The sequence below is a fragment of the Lathyrus oleraceus genome, chromosome 3 (genome assembly GCF_024323335.1).
Source record: "Lathyrus oleraceus cultivar Zhongwan6 chromosome 3, CAAS_Psat_ZW6_1.0, whole genome shotgun sequence".
In the NCBI taxonomy this organism is placed as follows: domain Eukaryota; kingdom Viridiplantae; phylum Streptophyta; class Magnoliopsida; order Fabales; family Fabaceae; genus Lathyrus; species Lathyrus oleraceus.
The window spans coordinates 152441812-152463861 of record NC_066581.1 but is presented as its reverse complement, the minus strand read 5'-3'; the positions used below and the strand labels follow the sequence as shown (position 1 = coordinate 152463861).

At 29.3% G+C, this 22050-nt stretch overlaps 1 protein-coding gene across 1 annotated transcript; it reads left to right on the top strand.

Moving 5' to 3' along the window:
• Positions 1-18362: 18362 nt before the first annotated feature.
• Positions 18363-21785, top strand: LOC127125925 (uncharacterized). Its single transcript, XM_051054783.1, has 2 exons — positions 18363-18779; positions 20896-21785. The coding sequence occupies exons 1-2, from the start codon at positions 18507-18509 to the stop codon at positions 21682-21684; spliced, it is 1062 nt and encodes a 353-aa protein (XP_050910740.1). The 5' UTR covers positions 18363-18506; the 3' UTR covers positions 21685-21785.
• Positions 21786-22050: the final 265 nt, after the last annotated feature.

Here is a 22050-nt window from a genome sequence, read left to right as displayed (position 1 = left end):
CAACCATTGGTGTTTCGGGTTCTAAAAGGTTCTTAGAGTCACTGACCCAACAAGACAATATTACCGCCATCGGAAAATTGCTTGATGGACAACAATATCTTCAAGAGGATATGCTTTAAGTGTGTTTTTCCGAGCCACCCCAACAAGACAAGTATGCCCAGTAGGCTGACACTATGCAACCAACAACATATCTTATGTTTCTTCTCGAGACTCGAGTGTAAAACCCATCTCATAGTGTGTTTCATGCAACCAGATCATCTACCATAATACATGAGAACCAATAGTAAATAAACAGTAAAAAGAGATAAAGAAAAGAAGGCAGAAGAAAACAAGTAAACAAAGCTAACATTCATCACATATCAAACTAAGCTAGGTTTAACTCTCTAGACAACCCCCAACAGAGTCTCTAGTGTCGTAGTGTGAAAAATACCACGGGCGTTTGTACACCCGAAATAATAACAGAGTTGCCACCAAACTTTATTTATTCTAGAAGGAAAGGAAAATATCGATAAAACCCTTAAAAAAAGAAAATGGTCGTCGCTACCAAATTCAGGTTCGGGAGTTGGTTATGCGAGGGGAAGGTATTAACATCCCTCACATCCATTATATTCAATGGGAATCATTTAGTTAGCTTTGCGAATAGAATGTTAGTTTATGTTATTTTCTTTCTTCAAGTTATTGAAAGTTTGAAAAGAAAAAGAAAATGACTAAAAATAAGTTTTTTATTAGGGTGCTTAACAAGATTGCGAGTCTTGCTCCTACGTATCCTTAGATGCGATGACGAATTCAAAGGTACGTAGTTTTGGGCAAGAAAAAAGATATTTTTGGTTTTTTTTATTATAATGCTTGATGAGACTTTGAATCTCGCTCTTACATATCCTCTGGTGCGATAAGGAATTTAATGTGATGTAGTTTTGGGTAGCAAATGTTTGTGCGTTGGTCGATTTTAGCGAATGATGCTTAGTTCGCACTCGAGTGGAAAACATTGCTTACTACCCAACCATAAAAATAGGGAACGTTTTGAGCTGCATCAGAATGGACAACATAACTTGGAATCACATATAGTTATGTTTTCATCGCATTCGAGCGGAAAGCGTTCTTACTTCTCACACATGGTAGGAACAAAGCTTTGTTTGCATCGCATCGGAATGGACGAAGCATCTTTTGTTTGAAAAAGGTTTTGACATCATGTTAATGCGGAAATGATTTTATGGGTTGAGTTTATTTTGGGTGTACGATGAATACTCGAACATGAAGCTAAGTACAACCATCATCTAAATATTCAGGGATTAAGAGGGACAAGTACATCCAACTAGATCCTTTTTCGTCCAAGTTATTTTTGAAATTTGTGAGACGGATTAAGTCAAGTTTCTTTAACGAATGAAGAGTATTCACGTGGGAGGCTAAGCACGACCATCACACAAATACTCGGGGATTAAGAAGGACAAATGTGTCAAACCAATCCCTTTTCATCCATGAAAGAATGAACTAGATTCAGTTATTTAATGTGTTTTGAAGCGGAAGACGAGTACTCGAACGGTAGGCTAATTACGCCAATCATCCAAATACTCGGAGATTAAGAGGGACAGGTACGTCTAACTAATCCTTTTTCAACCGATTCTATTATTGCGAAAAAGTTTTCGAAATGACTAATTTTTGAAAAGGGCTTGAAAAGATCAAGCGTTTTGATGACATTATTTTAGAAATGATTTGATTTGATATGGAAAAAGGTTTGAATTGAATGAAAGAGTGATGAAATATTTGTTTTTTTGGAAATTACTTGATATTGATCAAGCATTTGATTTTTTTATATTGGAGAAAGGTTGATTTTATTTACAATTTATTTAATTAATAATAAAATAAAATAAAGAAATAAAATAAAATGAAAACAAAAATGATAAACGGAAGGGAGTGCAAGTATGCATGGGGTTGTGATGAGAGAGAAAACTAAGTAAAATAGGCTCAAGGCCCAATTAACAAAAAAAAAAGAAAAGGGGTGTGACCCACGTGGGCTCCATCATCTTCATCTTTCTCGTGGAAAAAGAAATAAATGCATTAACAGAAGTAATATCAATTTGAAAACAAACACACTACTAATATCATCCCCTCAACCAACCCATGAATCATGTTCTCCTAATATTGGTGATATGCTAAAGGACTTTTCTCAACAAAAAAATTATCCTTACATTATCTGTCCCAGAGGAATTAACAAATCACTTAGCTTGTAAGTTATCTTTTAATCATAACCAACTAGCATATATTTTTTATTCTCAACAACCACGACCCATTAACACTATGCTTGAACCACCCATTGAAGTTTCCAGTGCTAAATCTTCTAGTTCTAGCTCAAGTTCTGATTTTGTTGCATCCAACTTATCCAACCAAACCTTATTCAAACTGAAATTCCAATTCCATATGTTACTAAACAAGTAATCCAAGACTAACCAATACCAGAACCACAAAACCTACCTCAACCTGAACAAGAATTTCCAAACCAAACCAGTCTTGAACCTCAACCAAATCCTGTTCACTCTCAACCTGACATTGAAACTCAAAATGAGTTTGTACAAGTGACTCAAACCCAACCTCCACTAGATTTCACAAATGACCAAACTATACCAAAACCACACCCTTCCTAACATTCTGAACCATCTAACCATCACCTCTCACCTTCTAAGTAAGAAGATGTTGTGTCAGAATCTGACACAGTAGCTCTACCTAGCCCCTCTTCTCCTTAACCAACTTTAAACCTAAAACTTCCACCTTATATAAAATACCAAATGGAAGATTTTAAAATTGTTATTTTTGATAGAGTTCATAACTTGGTTACTGATAGGCTTATTGCATCTGATCCCATAGCATATGCAGCTAAATATGACTCTTTCAGAACCTTTGTGGACACGGTTATGCAGAATCTGAAGTCTTTCTCATATGAGTTTGTAGCTTCTTCTAGTCAGAAGCTTGACCACTTGGAGGAGATGTTGACTTATGTTGCTACTAAAGAAGAAGAGATGAATGCCCAGTTGAAGACAGTGATTGCAAGACAATATGATATGGGTTTTCATCTCAAGGCTATATTGGAGCTTATTAAGAAAGAACCTTAGGCTTTCATATTTAGAAAACCCTTTTATTTTGTCTTATCAATTATTTTGAACATGTTTTCTCAAATCTAACTATCTTCTTTGTTGAATGAAAAATTTCTTCAGTATATTTCCTATTTCCTTAATTTGTTTTTGTTGATGACAAAAGGGAGAGTAGATATAGAAGTATTTAAGACCCTTAAATCTGACAGTTATTATTCTTGCTTAAATTCTGAAGAATTATTATTATACTTTAAATGTTAAAATTTAATTAACCTGGAGGACTTAAGGGGAGCTTACATACCTCACTCTGGGTTGTTAGACTCTTGGGGGAGCTTACAAACCTCAGACCCTGAAGTCAACTTGTTAATTAAATTAAAAATCATTGTTCTTAAATACTTATATTTATCATCATAAAAAAATGAGATTGTTGGAACATAATTGGTTTGTCCCATACCCCTTAGGTTTTTATGATAAGAAAGTATTTAAAGAGCAATTGGATATACTAATATTTGTTCAAATGTGCAGGACCAAAGACTAAAATTTCATGAACAATCCAAGTAGTGGTTCTAAATATGAACATCTTAAGAGAGGCTTAAAAACCATAATCTGGTGGATTAGAAGCTGAAGACCATACTCTGAAGAAGTCAACTTCTGAAGAGGTCAACTTCTTAAGGTCAAAGTATGAAGAAGTCAGCCTCTAAAGACCAGACTTTGAAGAAGTCTGCTTCTGATGATCAAAACTTGAGCAAGTCAAAACATAAGGACCAAGGTGACTATGATGGGTCATTGTCAACCTCTGAGCCTACTTTGTCACATGAAGACCTAAGGTCTACTTTATTCATATAGTCAGCTGAGATGCGACTGATAGTTCATCTTGCAGCAAAGGAATTTCAAACAAGATTTCAACGTTAACAACCAATTGAAGAAACATCTCAATGACTATATTCAAGCTTCTCAATTTCTCTTTTGTGCTGGATCTTCAATGACTCTTTTCCTTCTCTATTTAAGGAGCTAAAGACTTTAAGAAAACACAATATGAACTGACACTCAAAGAAAATTTACTCTGTCAAAACAAAAGCACAAATCTGAACTTAGCATTTCTTATTCTTGTATATCTTAGAAATCCCTAAGTCTTAAAAGAGTTTATTTGCATTGTATTCTTTATACACCTATGATTGTATATCAAGTGTATTATCCTAAACAATCATTTATCTATTAGGTTGATTGTTAGAAGTCTTTTACTAAGTGTTTGAGCATTTGAAGTCTCTTGCTTGTGTGCTTGAGCATAGAAATCTCTTGCTTTTATGCTTGAGTATTGGAAGTCTCTTGCTTGTATGCTCGAACATAAAAGTCTCTTAATTTAATGTTTGAGCATTGAAAGTATCTTGCTTGTGGCCTTGAGAAAATTATAATCTTGTATGATTATAGTGAAAATATTTTATGAGTACAAAAGGACTGGATTACTCTCAAGTTGTGAGAGGAGGCAGGATAACTTTGTAAGTCTCTCTTCTTTCTTGCATTTCATATCCGCTGTCTAGCTTTGATTGTTTCAAATTATATACCTTGTGTTTAGAATCTAAGCAAAGAGTTTTAAAAGAAAGAAATAATCAACACAACTCAACTCTCACTTCTTGTATTTTTCTCATTTTTACAACGAAGTATTGTATGATTTACGGTGGTAACTACTTCAACCATTGGTAAATTCTTTGATCAAGATTTTGTTAACCTTGTCGTTATCTTGGAATCATGATGCAATATTGTTTGGAGATTCTTCATTATGTGCAAGAGGTGTTCCAGTAGTGGAGCTACATCGAAAGTCATTGAGGTATGAATTACACTAATGACATATAATTTAGGTGATGTGAGATTTGACGGTTGACCAAGGACCTTCTACGCGATCTTGGAGGTTACTACCTCCATTTTTTGGTGACTTTAGTATGAATTTGAGGTTGGATCTAGAATGATCCATTCATAGAATTTTTACGAAATTAGAAGTCAATTTTCACAGAAGACGTCATTGTCCATTTATGGAACCAAAAGTAAGTAGGTATTGATGATGAGGAATCTTATACCAGTGATGATGATCTTTGATACGGTAGCGAGAGGGTAGACCTACAAGGTTAGCATTCCAACATCCAAATCAGTTCAGAATTCAAGATGATTGTAGTGAAAAAATGGATATCATAAAGTCTACATTGCATTTCGCGTGACATAAATTTTATAACTCAGGTCATTTGGAGTGAATTGACATTAATTTGAGTTTTAGACTGACCAAGAATAATTTTTATTTATTTATTTAACTATAAATATTATTTAATTTAGTTTTTTTAATTATATAATAAAATTAACTTTCTTCCACTAACTTCTTATTTCCTAAATTAATTAATAAAAAGAACCAATTTTTTAAATTATTATTAATAATTTACTTCTCTCCCACTACCCTTTTGTCCATTAATTTTTTTAAATCATTTTATTTTATTTTGTTAATTATTTAATAAATATTATTATGATAACAATTATTATAATACAAAAATAATTTCATTATATTTATTTTTAAAACCGTGACGCATTAATTACAATTATTTTAAATTTTCTCTCCATTCTCCATCTCCATCTCCTTGGCTCTCTATTAACCACCATTAAATCAATTTTTTAAATAAAATAATATATTTTTAAGAAAAAGATTGTTACACCAAAATGAAAGAGAGACTAAAAAAATAACAAACTTATAAAAGGCATTCGAAGTGTACTTTTTACATAATTTTATCTAATCTATAACGATAAAGAGATAAAGACAACCTCTAATGTCCTCTTCCTCTCAAAAATATCCTCAAAATATATTAAAGAATTAGTATAAAATTAGTTTCGAAGTAATATATAAATCTGATAAGTATCTATATAGTTAGGGGTGTTCATGGTTCATAAACTGCACTAAACCAAACTACATTTATAGTTCAGTTTATAATAACTATTTCAAAAAAAATGCAGTTAACTGTTAAAATGATTTAAATTCAGTTTAAAACTAGTTTATAACCAATTTGTATTTATAAACTAGTTTATAATCGATTTGCAATTATAAACCAATTTTATAATTTGAACTCTTTTAAAATCAAGTTTTTTAATTTCATAAAAAATACTTAATTTAAAAATATATATAATATTTGAAAATATTTATTGTTAAAAAAAATCTTTTATTTATAAAACTTAAATTAAATTATTTATTTTTTAGAAAAAAAATAAACAAAAAATCGGAATAAATTTTTTTAAAATTTCATACAAAAAATAATTTTAAAAAAAGTTTAACTTTTTGAGAAAAAAAATCCATAATAATTTTTTTTCGGATTTTTGTTTTGAAAAATAAAAATTTATATTTTTTTCTATATAAAAAGTTTCAGAATAATAAGTTTTAAATATTTGTGAAAAAATTTCACTACAAAATTTTTTTTATTCTGAAATTTTTATTTTTCAAAAAAAAACAGAATTTTTTTATTTAAAAAATATATAATTTTTTATTTTTCTAAAAAGAAAAATTTTTTATTTCAAATTAAATTATATTTTTTAATGAATAAAAATATTTATTTTTAGAAAAAATATTTTTTTATTTTGTGGAATACAAAATATTTTATTTTCAGATTTTTTTTCTAAAAAACTATATATATTTTTTTATAATTTTATTTTTAATTTTCAATAAAATATTTTTAATTTTTTATAATTATAACTATTTTTAATTTCCATTTTTTTTAATTTTCATTCTCAATAATTCTTCTTCTTTTTTTATAAAAAAATGTATTTTATAATTAAAGCAGTTTATAAAATAAAACTGATTATGAATTAAAGCAGTTTATAAAATAAAACTGGTTATAAACCGATTTTAAATTGAATTATAATTGTTTAATTTAAAGGGTTCAGTTCATTAACCATTCAAGTAGTTCAGTTATTTTATAGTACAATGTAATTCAGTTTAGTAATATAGTTTGATTAATCATATTTTTGCAATATATATATATATATATATATATATATATATATATATATATATATATATATATATATATATATATATATATATATATATATATATATATATATATATATATATATATATATATATATATATATATATATATATATGTGTGTGTGTGTTCTCTTAATGCTAATGTTTGGTGTTTTGAAAAAAAAAACATAATCATATATTCTCAAGATTTTATAATGATAGAGTCTTCGTAATATAGTATGTGTCTCCATTCATCGTATGGTAATGCTAATGTCACTCGTCTAGATTACATTTTAACTTTTGTTTGATTATTTAGTTTTCAGTTCATTTTTTTATTTATATTATTTTTTCTACGTCATTCGTTGTTAATTAGTAAACATCAATGATTAATTAGGTATTGTATTGTAGAAATGAAATTATTTAATTTATGCATTTGATTTATAGATTTAATTCTAACAATGCTTGAAGTATTTTTAATTAGTAGTATACTTTGTTATAAATAGATTATAAGGTATCCTTTTTTCACAAAGAAAATAATATATTTATTATTTATTTTTTATATTTATTTAATTTTATTTATTAGTTATTTAGTAAACATCAATAATTAAAGTATTTTTAATTAATAGTATTTTTAAATTTTCATCATTATTTATTATTAGGCTAAATTATAGTTAATTATAGTTTTGGCCCTATTTATGTCTTATTCACAAAATAGGCTAAATTATAGTTAATTATAGTTTTGGCCCTATTTATGTCTTATTCACAAAATCGATCTTCTTATTATTCTCACCTAGTTATAAATTCTTATAATATCCATTTCTACAGTTTACAAAGTTCTGTTATAGCTTGTTTATGAAAATATATATAAAATGAATTTAATATATGGGACTTGTTATGTAGGCATTTTCCTCCCTATCAACATTTCTTCCAAGAGTTATGTTTAATTTGATTTCTTGTATGACAACTATTCATTCATTTAAGTTTTTGTTTTCTTTCCATTCTTTGTATCACTTTTCCATTTCAATTTCTAAAACTCAGCCTTCATTTAACGTGCAATTGAATTCCGACATGATTTATTGATATGGATGATCGCTCTGCTTATTGAACGGTAGAAAGAGTGCTTAACAATAACATGTGTATGGCCATATGGGTGTAATAAATATTGTGATTTTTTCCATATATATTTATTAATACACTTACCATGTATTAGTTTTATATTTCTTCAGTTTTAAAAAGCTGCTATCCTTTTTAGAAGAAGGCATAACAAGTCAGGACAATTCTCTTACATAATTACAGATATGACAGATTCGTCCGGTGAGTTGGATTGGTCAATTCAATAGCTCTAAAAAAGTGCAGGAACATTGGAGAACAACTTTATCATAAGACTTGTGATATTTATTCAAAGATTAATTCTTTTAAGCACATGTTGTGAAACTTTATGATTCAAAATCAAGATGAGTTGATTAAGGCTGGTAGGCTTTATGAGCCTTACAAAGGAGTTGGAGATTGTTTCGGTAGAACAATCAAAGATGAAGGATTCGCTTCACTTTGGAGTGGTAACACTATCAATATTATCCCAACGTTTGTGTTGAAAAACTAGTGCAGTCCACATCCGCTCGACATTGATACAATTAGCCGAACTTTACTGCTCTAACATATTGTGTTACAAAATTTCAGGATAATTTTGTTGCTAGCTTGGTTCTAGGATGTGTAGTTACCGTTGGAGCTAGTGTAACATCTTACCCATTCGACACAGTTCGTAGAAAGATGATCATGACATTCGGTGAAACTGTAAAGTATAAGAGTTCAATGGATGCTTTCTCACAAATTGTGAAAATCGAAGGTCCAAAATCTCTCTTCAAACGTGCCGGAGCAAACACACTTAATTATGTTTAATTCTTAGAAGAAAAATCTATCTTTAAACGTGCTGGTGCAAACACACTTAATTATGTTTAATTCATGGAAGAAAAATCTCTCTTCAAACGTGTTGGTGCAAACACACTTAATTATATTTAATTCATGTTAGAAAAATCTCTCTTCAAACGTGTTGGTGGAACCACACTTAATTATGTTTAGTTCTTGGAAGAAAAGAGGATAGGGAGAAGGTTGTTAAGTTGCTTCTCAAATATGCTAATGACAATAAAGAACTACTCTCTTTATTTCATTGTTGACTATGGGTGTATGGTCAGGAGAAAAGTGTTAGTTTAGATGATAGAAGAAATAGGCCTACATAACAAGTCCCACATCATGTGAGTTATGATTAACTTGATTGTATATATGCTGTACACATAAAAAAAACAATAAGAGTTTGTAGGTTGGAGAAATGGGCCATCCCTTTGGTTCAATAATTAAATTTTTAAAATTTGTATTAATAACTCTGTAAATTTCAAAAAGAATTTAATGAAAATATTAATTAATAATTATTAATAAAATGATATCAATAATAATAAAAAATTGCATGTTATATCATTAAAAAAAATTAAAGGTAGTGTACCGTCAGTAAACTTTCTTTACACCATCATCCAATAGAATTATAACATTCTGCCATGTGATATCAATATTTTAAAATTAAATTTGTGATTTGGCGGGATGCACGTATCTAATTGGTTGAGAGTGTAAAAATATTTTACGACCCGCCTTTCTTCCGACATTTAACCCGTTTCTCTTATTTTTAATTCATATTTTGTTTTTGTTCTTTTATTGAATATATATATATATATATATATATATATATATATATATATATATATATATATATATATATATATATATATATATATGTATATATATAATTCTTTAACCCATGTTTATTTAAAATAAAGATTCATTTAATTTTACTTGTTTATTTATTTATTATTATTTATTATTTATTTATTTTATTTTATTATTTTATTTTATATTGACATTAATTAATTATTATTTTGACTCAATCAACCTTTCAATTTCTTTTAATTAGCATTATTTTTATGTTCATTATTATTTTGACCCAATCGACGTTTTTATACCATACACATACAAAGTAGTTGTGGGTTGGATAATTGGGCCATCGCTTTGGTTCAACAATTAAGTTTTTAAAATTTGTATTAATTTCTATATGAATTTTTAAAAAAAAATAATGAAATTTTGTATTAATTAATTACTATATAAATTTTAAAAAGAACTTAATGAAAAATATTAATTAATAATTATTAATAAAATGATATCAATAATCAAAAATAATAAATCGCAAGCTATATCATTAAAAAAATTGATATATATTATAAAAATTTATAAGGCTCGCCTTGTAGCCGAGGGTTTTAGACAAAGAGAAAACATAGATTTCTTCGACACCTTTTCTCCAGTCACTAGAATTACATCATTAGGGTACTTATTTCAATAGCTTCTATTTATAACTTAATAGCACATCAAATGGATGTTAAAACAACTATTTTAAATGGTGATTTAGAAGAAGAAATCTATATGGAACAACCGGAAGGGTTTGTGATCTATGGACAAGAAAATAGGGTCTATAAGTTAGACAAGTCTCTGTGTGGACTAAAACAAGCTCCTAAACAATGGCATGAAAAGTTTGATAACTTACTGATATCGAAATGGTACAAAGTGAATGAAAGTGACAAATGAATTTATTACAAAACTGAAAATCGCATCTTCGTTATCATATGTCTCTATGTTGACGATCTACTCATATTTGGATCAAACATTCAAACCATTAATGATGTGAAATCATTGTTGTGCAACAACTTTGACATGAAAGGTCTCGGAGAAGCAAACATGACCCTTGGTATCAAGATCACGAGATCTGAACAAGGAATTTCTTTGGATCAATCACACTATATGGAGAATATCTTACAGAAATATAAATACTTTAACTGCAAACATGTGTGCACACCATATGATCCAAGTGTGAAATTGTTTAAGAACACTGGTAAAAATGTCAGACAAACAGAATACGCGAGCATCATTAGCAGTCTTAGGTATACCACTGATTATACTAGACCCGACATTGCATATGTCGTAGGACTGTTGTGCAGGTTTACAAGTAGACCGAGTAACGAGCACTTGCAAGCTATTGAGCGATTCATGAGGTACCTTAAAAAGACCATGGATCTTGGCCTAGATTATCATAAATTTCTTGCTGTATTAGAAGGGTACAATGATGAAGACTGAAACACCTTATCAGATGATTCCAAAGCTACAAGTGGCTATATATATTTAGTATAAGTGGGGGAACAATATCTTGGAAATCAAAGAAATAGACTATCCTGGCTCAGTCCAAAATGGAGTATGAGATGATAGCACTAGCCACAGCAAGTGAAGAAGCAAATTGGTTAAGATGTTGGTTAGCTGAGATCCCTATAATGGTAAAAGACGTCAAATAAGAAGAAAACACAACACCATCAGAGATTGTATCTCTAAAGGAGCTGTAAGAGTGGATCATGTACGCAGTGATGAAAATTTAGCATATCCTTTGACGAAAGGATTAGCTATAGAGCTTATAAACCTTTGACGTTATTTCTAAAATTACCTTTTAAATTCAAATGGGGAATTGTTAAAAATTGATGTGAATTTGAAAGAGTCATCCTATTAATTAATGGAAGTTAATTAGGTGGAAATTAATTAATATTAATTAATTAATTATTAATTTATAATTATAAGGTGTCACTCATCAAAACCTAGTTTTAACCTAGTTTTGACTAAGTAACTCCCTCCCACTTAGTTGAATCCTTTACCTGTAAATCGGGTTCCTCAGTTTAATTACAAATGACTCCAGATTTATGAATTTTTGGAATCTCTCTTTTCCCTCTTTATTCTCTTCATCTCAAATTATTTATATTCTTCTTTATTTTTCGAGTGGCTTATTGTGTCATCAACGACTGAATTTTTTCAGATAATATGAGTGGTTTAAATACCATTTGAAGGTGTATTTCTTTGAAGGATTTATTATAGTGCATGTGATAATCGTAAAATTGAACGGACTATATTATCCTAGAGACGTCGTCGAAACTCAACATCATTGCATAATTATTGGCAGTACGTCGACTCGTCCCGATAATTTTGAAGCAAAAGATACGATGACTCGTCCCGATAATTATTGGCAAATTTTTCAAAACCGAAAACAACGGTTCCAAATATCAAAAGTAAAAGATGAAAATCAATGGTAATAGATCTATTTTGAAGCAACTCTAACAACAAAACCAAAATAATAACAATGAATTAAACTCGGATCTGTCTCAACGTCCTTTCTCTGTCATATGTATTATTAAATAGAATCAAAGGTAATGAGTGCACTTTATTTCCTCCGATTAAATTAACACAGGAGACAATCCAAATCCGGGTTATGAGAGCAGTTTGTTTCCCGTGAAGTTTTTATGCAATGAAATCACAACCTTTCATTTTTTTTATCAAGTACAATAAAAATATTATTAAAAAGAATCAAAGGTAATTATGTGCACTTTATTTCCTCCGGTTAAATTAACACCGGAGACAATCCAAATCCATTGGTTACTAACTTTTTCTTCGTGTCTATTTTGCTGCCTTAGAGTTGTACCATGTGTCTTTCTACAAACTCATTTTTAATTTATAGTTTGTATGAACCTCCGATTCTTGCTAGTAGAGAAAATAATTATAAAAAAAAAGATAAGGAATGTATATGGAAGAAGAGGAAAAATTATTTTGAATCTGATTTTAAAATTTCGAAACTTGAATATTATACATAATTCTTCTCCTTCACAAACCTGTAATATGAGAATGGAAAAGGGAGAAGAGAGAAGAAGAATGAGAAGCCTTTTTAGAAGAAGGCATAACAAGTCAGGACAATTCTCTTGCAGAATTACAATCTGAAGCATGTTTTGATGGTGAAATTCCCATGAATACGTGTTGCAACGATGACAAGATTTATTATTTTATCAAAGATATGGCAAATTCGTCTGTTGGATTGGCCAGTTCAGTAGCCCTAAAAAAATACAGGATCATCGGAGAACAACTTTATCATAAGACTTGTGATTTGTATGCAAAGATTAGTTCTTTTAAGCACGAGCTATGAAACTTTATGATTCAAAATCAAGATGAGTTGATTAAGGTTGGTAGGCTTTCTGAGCCTTACAAAGGAATTGGAGATTGTTTCGGTAGAACAATCAAACATGAAGAATTCACTTCACTTTGGAGTGGTAACACTGTCAATGTTATCCCAACCAAGTTTGTGCCGAAAAACTAGTGCAGCCCGCAACCACTCGACATTGACATAATTAACTGAACTTTACTGCTCTAACATATTGTGTTACAAAATTTCAGGATAATTTCCTTGTTAGCTTTGTTGTATGATGGGTAGTTACAGTTGGAGCTAGTGTAGTATCTTACCCATTCGACACAATTCGTAGAAGAATGATGATGACATCAGGTGAAGCTGTAAAGTACAAGAGTTCATTGGATGCTTTCTCACAAATTGTGAAAACTGAAGGTCCAAAATCTCTCTTCAAATGTGTTGGTGCAAACACACTTAATCCTGTCATCCCTGAATACGTAATTCTTGGAAGAAATGGGGATAGGGAGGAGGTTGTTGTGTTGCTTCTCAAGCATGCTAATGACAGTGAAGAACTACTCCCGATCTATTCCATTATTGACTATGGATGTATGGTTAGGAGAAAAGAGGAGAAAAATGCCTACATAACAAGTCCCACATCATGTGGATTATATCGAAAAATGCATATCTATACTTCCGGTTTATTCCATTGTTTGACCATTTAAAAGTGTTTGTTTAGCTAATAGAATAAAAAATGCATTTAAATATCTATATATTCTATATACTTTTCTATAGTACATTTTTTTCAAACTCATGTAATTTGTAAATCTATATTAATTGAACACAAGCATTAACTCTTCAATACTTTTTTTTCTATTTAAATAATCAAAGAAAAAAACACAGAACAGTTAAGTGAACAAAAAATAAAATAGATATTTAAATGCAGTTTTTATTCTATTATTTTAATTTTTTAATATGCTTTTAAAAAATTTAACTTTTTTTCCTTCAATTTAACATTTTTTAGAATTTTTTTAATCCCTCACTACTTTTACATAGATGGTCTGATCTAAATAGGATAAAAATAATAAAATATATGATAATAATTAGAATAAAAAAATGGTGGAAGATTAATCATTATCACATATTCTATTAATTTTTTATCTAATCATTGTTACATATTCTATTATTTTATTATTTTTATTATATTTATTCATGCCACATCATTGTCACTTATATTGAAGTGAGATTAAAAAAAATCCAATCAATATTAAATTGAAGAAAAAAAATTAAAGTTTTTAATTAAAAGATTAAAAAACAAAAAAATAAATTAAAGTTTTTAATTAAAAGACTAAAAAACTAAAAAAAAAACTAAAATTACATTAGTCTAAATAAAATTATATATTTACAAAATTCAATAACTAAAATAATGTTTATGAATATTACTATGTTTTGTTATCACAATGTTTCTCAACTTTGTTTTTGTTTATCTGAAACAAAAACAAAAAAGATATTATATTATTTTATTAGATTATATTATATGTTCATTATCAAATGGAAATTGCCTAAACTTTTCATTTGTAAGAGATTTTTAAAAGTGATACACATCACATCACATTTATTTCACGCGGTATAGTTGGTTAAATAAATGGAAAAGAAATTTAAACCAGAAGCTTCGCAAGAATTTCTTTTGGTCCAAATTTTAGTAAAGACTAAATTAATAAGACTCTCTACCATTCTTTGTAGCTAATAATTACATCAATGACAACGTTTTAGTTATGTTTAAACGTTGTTTTCAAAGTTTAAAATAAAATAAAATATTATTTTATTAATTATGCTTTTAAATATTTATTACAGAAAGGTAAGTTGATGGAACGCAATAATAAATAATTAAAGAAATTATATTTCAATAACTTTTCAGAATCCAACTTATATATTTTTTATAGTATATTTTGAAATTAAATAATTAATATAAAAGATATATAAAATTTATTTATTATTTTTGTATGTGTAAAAGTAAAATAAAAGATAGTCAAAAAATCATATAAAACATAAAAAATACGAAGTGTTTAAAATAATATATAATTAAAGATAAATTTGATTTTTTTTTCCAAAACTAACAGTCATGTTTGGAAAAATAATTAATGAAGGTAAGTTAGTAAAGTTGTCATTACGTAATTTATAATTTTTGAAAATACTTACAAGTGTTTTTAACACTTAAAGTAAATAAATATTAAAATATTGTGTTAAAAAATTATATTTTTAATTTTTATTTTAACATAAAAAATTAGGTTAATTGCTATTTTATCTCTGTGGGTGAATTTTGAAAAAAAAGATTAATTTTTTTTAAAATTTTCTCTATGATTTATAAAGATTCATCAGTTTTACTCCTTATTAAACATAATTATTAAAATAAATGATTAAAATGATATGACAAAATTTCATTTTATTTTTTATTAATGATGTGGGTTGAAAAGTTGGTTTTTTTAACTTGAAAATTTTAAAAGGTAAAAAGACTAAAATTTTACAACCAAGAGATATAAACTAGAATCACTCCCTTAATGGCAACTAAAACCCGATCAAGTTACTAGGGAGAAGAAGGATTGTGTTATGTTCAAAGTGGATTTCGAAAAGGTCTACGATTGCGTGAGTTGGGATTTTTTGAGATCTATGACGAAGAGAATGGGGTTTGGTAGTATTTGGATGAGTTGGATGGAAGTTTACATTAGTCATTGTTGATTTTGGTAAACGGGAGTCCGACGAAGGATTTTAAGGTGGAGAGAGGCTTAAGGCAGGGAGATCCTTTATCTTCCTTCCTTTTTGTGATAGTTGCTGAATGGATATCAGAGTTATTGAGAATTGTTTCAGATAGAGGTGATTACAAAGGTTATAGTGTGCATGATGGTTTATCAATAGATTTAGTCCAATTCCCGGACGATACTCTTATTGTGGGTGCTGATTGTTGAAAGAATTTATGGAGTATCAAAGCCATCTTAAGGGATTTTGAACTAGTTTCAGGATTGAGAGTTAATTATCACAAGAGTAGGTTGATTGGGATCAATGTCAGTAATCATTTTATTCTTGTTACTTCTAATTTTTTAGCTTGTAAGGTGAAGGAATCAACTTTTAACTTCCTTGGGATACCTATTGGTTCAAATCCGAGGAGGATAAAAATGTGGGCTTCCGTTATCGAAAAGTTTAAATCAAAGTTAACTTTGTGGAAAGGGATATTCCTTTCCTTTGAATGGAGGATTACTCTTATCAATTCGATTATGAGTAGCCTGGCCATTTTCATTTTCTCTTTTTATAAAGCTCCAGTGAAAGTTTGAAAAAAAATCGATAAAATCCGGCAGAGATTTCTTTGGAGAGGAACAAAGGAGGAATCAAAGATTCATTGGGTTAAATTGGATCTAGTGTGCAAAGCTAAAGAATTTGGAGGTCTTGGTATCAAGAGCATTAAGGAGTTCAACTTACCTTTTTTGTCTAAATGGAAGTGGAGGATTTTAGTTGAGAAGGATGTCATGTGAAAGAAGATTATTAAGGCAAAATATGGTAATTGCAAGCACCAAATTCTAACGAATATTTGTTGCAACTACAAAATTTCCTTATCTACTTTGTAGAAGGATATGAAAAATCTAGGAGCTTTATCTACTAATTTGGGTTTTGACTTTGTAGGTTCAGTTTTTTACAAAATTGGCGACAAATTTCAAACCCCTTTCCGGTCTGTCAATTGGTGTGGTGATACTCCAATGGCATAATTATTTCTGGATCTGTTTGTGCCCAATAATGATAAATTGGCTTTTGTGATTGAAATGGGAAGATGGTCTAATGTTGTTTGGTGTTGGGGGATTATGGGATTCAGCAGTAGGACAGTGGCACGACAGAGAGCAGAGTGAATCAACTCATGATTATTTAGTTGTTGTTCTTGTTACCGACGTTGTGGATATATTGGTTTGGGGAAAGGTTGATCCCTACCACTTTTCTGCTAGTCTCAAATATAAAGGATTTATGGAGGCTAAGGAACCAGTTAACATGGAGGAGGATCAGAGTAAGGCATTTCGTACCCTTTGGAATTCGACGGTTCCGACAAATATTAAAGCTTTTGTTGGAAGATTTTCTTGAACCGTTTGGCCACTAAAGATCAATTGAATAAACGAGGTTTATGCCTTATGAATCATGATGCTCTTTGTGTTTTGTGTCTCTAATCGGAGGAATATTTTAACCATCTTTTCTTTGAATGTTCGGTATCGAAAAAAGTGTGAGAGCTTGTAGGATTATGGATCGGTTACTCTTTGAGTTATGTTGGTCCTTCTTGGAAGCAATTCTTTTCGAGGAGTAGGTTCTATAAAACTATTTCTAATAAGGGTAAATTTGAAAGCATATGGTCGGCGGTTGTTTGGGGATTGTGGAATTCTAAAAACAATATATTATTTAACAAAGTAAGATGCAATTTGAATGATATTATTTGGTATATTAAATTTTTAGTTTGGAGATGGTCGATAGTGGGAAATATTTTGTATTCCAATGTTAATTTTCAAGATATTTGCATGACTCTTCTATATTGTTTGTCTTAGTTGTTGTTGGTGAGGATTTTCTCCTTAGTTTGTAATGGATTAGAGTACCCCTAAAAATCCTCTATTTCAATTAACATAGAAGAAAAAAACTCCCTCAATGACACATTAAGTTACAACTAGACTAGATAATTTGCATTATCGCTCACAAAATATATTTATTATATATTTTGTTTATCATATTAGAATAAATATATTTTAAATATTTTAATTATACTTTTATTACAATCATTTATATTTTTTATTTGAATAATATTAATTAATTAAACAATATTTATTTAAAAAATATATATTACATAAGTATTGTTTTAAAATTAATTACTTGAATAATAATTTATAAAAAAAATGTATATTTAAAAGCCCTAAATATTATAGAAAATTAAATATTACTAAAAAGAATAAAAAAAATTTAAAATCTCAAAGATATAATATACCTATGTTATGAGAAATCTTAAACATCTATTCTACTAATTGTGTTAAATATAAAATAATTTAATTCTTCTAACTATAAAGTAAAATACAAACAACTAATTTTAATTGGTGACAAATAATTTATCGACATTTATAAATAAAAAATTTATGGGAAATGGTCAATTGTCATTGTTGTTGTGGAATAGAGAAAATATTAATTCTTTAATATAGATTCCATGGTGACCGACCGCTGGTTTTCTTTATATTAACATCAAATGAACAAAGTAAACGCAAAACCCATCTCAATAAAATAATATTTGAATTATCTCTCACTCTCTCTACCTCTTATATAAGCTCTTATTTTTTATTGAAAAATAAAAGAACATTACCCTCTTCATTTAGGCTCTTTTGAGATTGTGAAATCATTGTTAATGGAAAATTCAGATACTATTAGTTTGATTCATGGGAATGAAGACAAACTTCTTATACAATTGGAAGTCATTATTGAGGAGATGAAAAGTGCCAAACCATGGAAGAAGATTAGTGATGATGGATCTATATTGCACTTGTGTGTTAGGCATAATCATTTTGAGGCTTTGAAATTCATAGTGCAATCAGTGAGTGGAGTCAAAGACCTATTGCATGTTCAAGACAAAGAGGGTAACACCATTCTTCATTGGGCAGTTAACCTCAAGCAAATTCAGGTATTCAAATTGAAAATTTAGTTTTGTTTAATAATTTTTGATATTTTAGTCACTTTGTAAAGAGATTGATGAACCATTTTTTTAGACCTTTTCTTTTTATATTAACATTATTTATTTATTTACATATGAATGAATATGATTATTAATAAATTGAGACCAATTCTACCTAAACTAAATATTGGTATAAATATGTAAGATGAAGACTTTTGAGGAGTCCTACCCACTTTTCTAATTTAATAGAATGGAAAAATTGTGAGGGAAGAAGAGAGTCTATTTACGGCTGTCAACATTTTTTGAAAATGAATTTTATAGTATTAATTATATATTTCTGTTTCAATTAAAATTTATAAATATTTTTAAATTTATTTTTTTAATAAATATTGGTTCAAACAATTTTTTATAAAATATTATTTTGATATTTGATCATTTTATAATGATTTTTTTATATCAAAATTTCAGAAATCACTTAAATTTAAATTTATTTTAAAGGACTTTTTATAAAGATACATCCAATTGGAGAAATGCTAAACATATATAAAGGTTTTAAAGATACAACAAAGGAATTCAATTAAGCACACTAAGTATTAGAATTACTTAGAATTAGAATGAATATCCAAAGAACAAAGATAGAACATAACAAAAATAAGAAAGGCAACGAAAGTCAAAATTCAATTAAACAAACCAAAAGTAGAAAACCGAAGCAAGATATCTCAAGAGGGGAAGCCAATATCTACATAAAAGTATCATATAGGTTCACCACTAAGAGCTCTCCTCTACAAGGTGAAAGAGGTTTACCTTTATATTGGCTCAAACAAATAATAAGGTTCTTAAACCAGACAAAAAAAAGTACAAGAGTTTCTCGTAGACATACTAACATATAATTTCATGCTAAGAAGATGATATCTTCCACATCCTTCACGCTGACACAGAAATCTAAAAACACGATATCATTTTAGAATTCTCATAGCGATCAAGTCAGACTATAGACAAACCACACTCACCTTAAACCTACTTCCCAACGATCTAAAGACCATAACAATCACGGTTAGATCCATAGGAGGAATGAAGTACTTCCCAAACCATCTAAAAATAATATACTAAACAGACGCTGCCAAATGACAGGCAAACAAATGGATATCCGACTATGTCATCCCTCTACACAGTGGGCGAGAAACACTCTTAGGATCCACTAGAACCCTACGTTTAAAAAGGTTATCTTTAGTAGGGAGCTTCTCTTGAAAAAGTTTCCAGGAGAAAACAACCACTTTAGTGAGAACCTAACTATCCTAGATAAAAGAAAGAACCAAATTCACAGGATTGACCAGAAGAACACTAGGCAAGTCACACTCAAGGAAACCTAAGTAAGGCGAGACAATAGATAACACATCATTCTTTTAATGCGATCACCACCACCAATTTAGATTCGGGGAAAGAGTTACACCCTGAATAACTATCAACATATTAGAGATCATTTCTTTGTGGTAAATGAAAGGGATCTCTTCCATTTCAAGTCCCAAATCAAATTTGCATTCTTATACACTCATATCTAACCAACATACCAATCTTTCTTATCAAAGATAATAAAGAATCTACAGACCCAACCCCTTATCCTTTCAAAAGAAGGTGGGGAGGTCTGATCCCACTTTCTTACTAAGATTTACCCTAAACCAATAGGAAGAATCAGAGACACACATTTTTCCCACGAAGAAGCGGAACATAAGCCAACAAACATATCACCTAAAGGTAAGGAAAAAATATGGGCACCATATTTGGTGAATAGGTTATCGCACCAGAGACTAGAAACGTCCGAGATAAGCTATTCATCTCCACTTAACAAAAATGTCCAGGTTAACTAAACACAAATCTCATACTCCCAAACCATTCCCATGACTTTAGATAGACTTGAGACGAGGGTTGACCCACACCGGTAATCTTAGGTACTTGAAGGGAATGGTCTCTTAGAAATAATGCACATAATATTAATTAGATAGCATAATTGAGAAATACTAGTGATTACTTAGATACATGTTGATATTGCACTTTTAGTAAAAGATTAATTCATATAACATTTGTTTCGGTTTCTAATTGTCATTTGTTTTTCCTTAACTCTTCACAGACCATAAAGTTCTTGCTTTCACTTCCTGAAATGAGAGAAGCAGCAATGACTTTGAATAATAGAGGTCTCACACCTTTGGATATAATGAACAGTTCTTCAACAGATATCATTGACATTGCAATCCAATACATTTTAATGGAATCGGGAGTCCAAAAAACTTGCACAAATGCACATTCTAGTAATTCTCATGAATCAAATCAATCACAACAACCCAATAGTAAAACAAAAAATTTGAAGAATTTCTGGTCAAAGTATCTACAACACCAAGGTAATTGGATAGAAGAAACACGTGGCACATTGATGATTGTAGCAACTGTAATTGCAACCATGACATTTCAATCAGCATTAAATCCCCCAGGTGGAGTATGGCAAGAGAATACACATGGTGGTGCATACACATGCACAACTTATGGTATTTGCAGAGCTGGAACTGCAATTATTGGTTATGATTCGGCAAAAGATTATGTTATATTTATGTCTTTTAATACTATCTCTTTTTTTGCTTCTCTTTGTGTTGTGTTGATTCTCATTTGTGGTTTTCCACTTCAGAATAAGGTCATAATGTGGATGTTAACTATTGCAATGATTGTTGCAGTTACATTTATGTTGCTAACGTATATGTGGGCCATTGGGTTCGTGACACCTGATCATATTTATTATAATGCTTATAGATTAGGGTTTTTTTTAGGTGGTGCTTGGGGTGTTATACTTCTTGTTCTTGCTTTGATTCAAATTGTAAGGTTTGTTTTCTGGATAAAGGAGAGGAAGAAACAGAAGATGCACATGTAAGAAAAACTTCACAATGTAACCATAACAAATAACTATATACTAGAAATGGATGTGTTGTATCTCTTCTATCATAGAATGAGTTATTGTATTTCATTTACTAAGTTTATTTTGTATTTCTCTTAAAATTTAGGTCGATGTAAATTAGTTACCTTCGATTATAAGTATATGTCAATATCATTTTTCATTTAGTTTGAAACTTTAAACATGCGTAATCACACTAAAGACTGGAGATCTAGATTATAACAAGAGTGACTGTTATTGGAAATCTAATGGCAGGTGGTGATTCAATTAATTTTAGATAGAATTTAATATCATTTAAAATTTTGGATTAAATTATTTTAATCTTATAAAATCAAATTGTAAGAT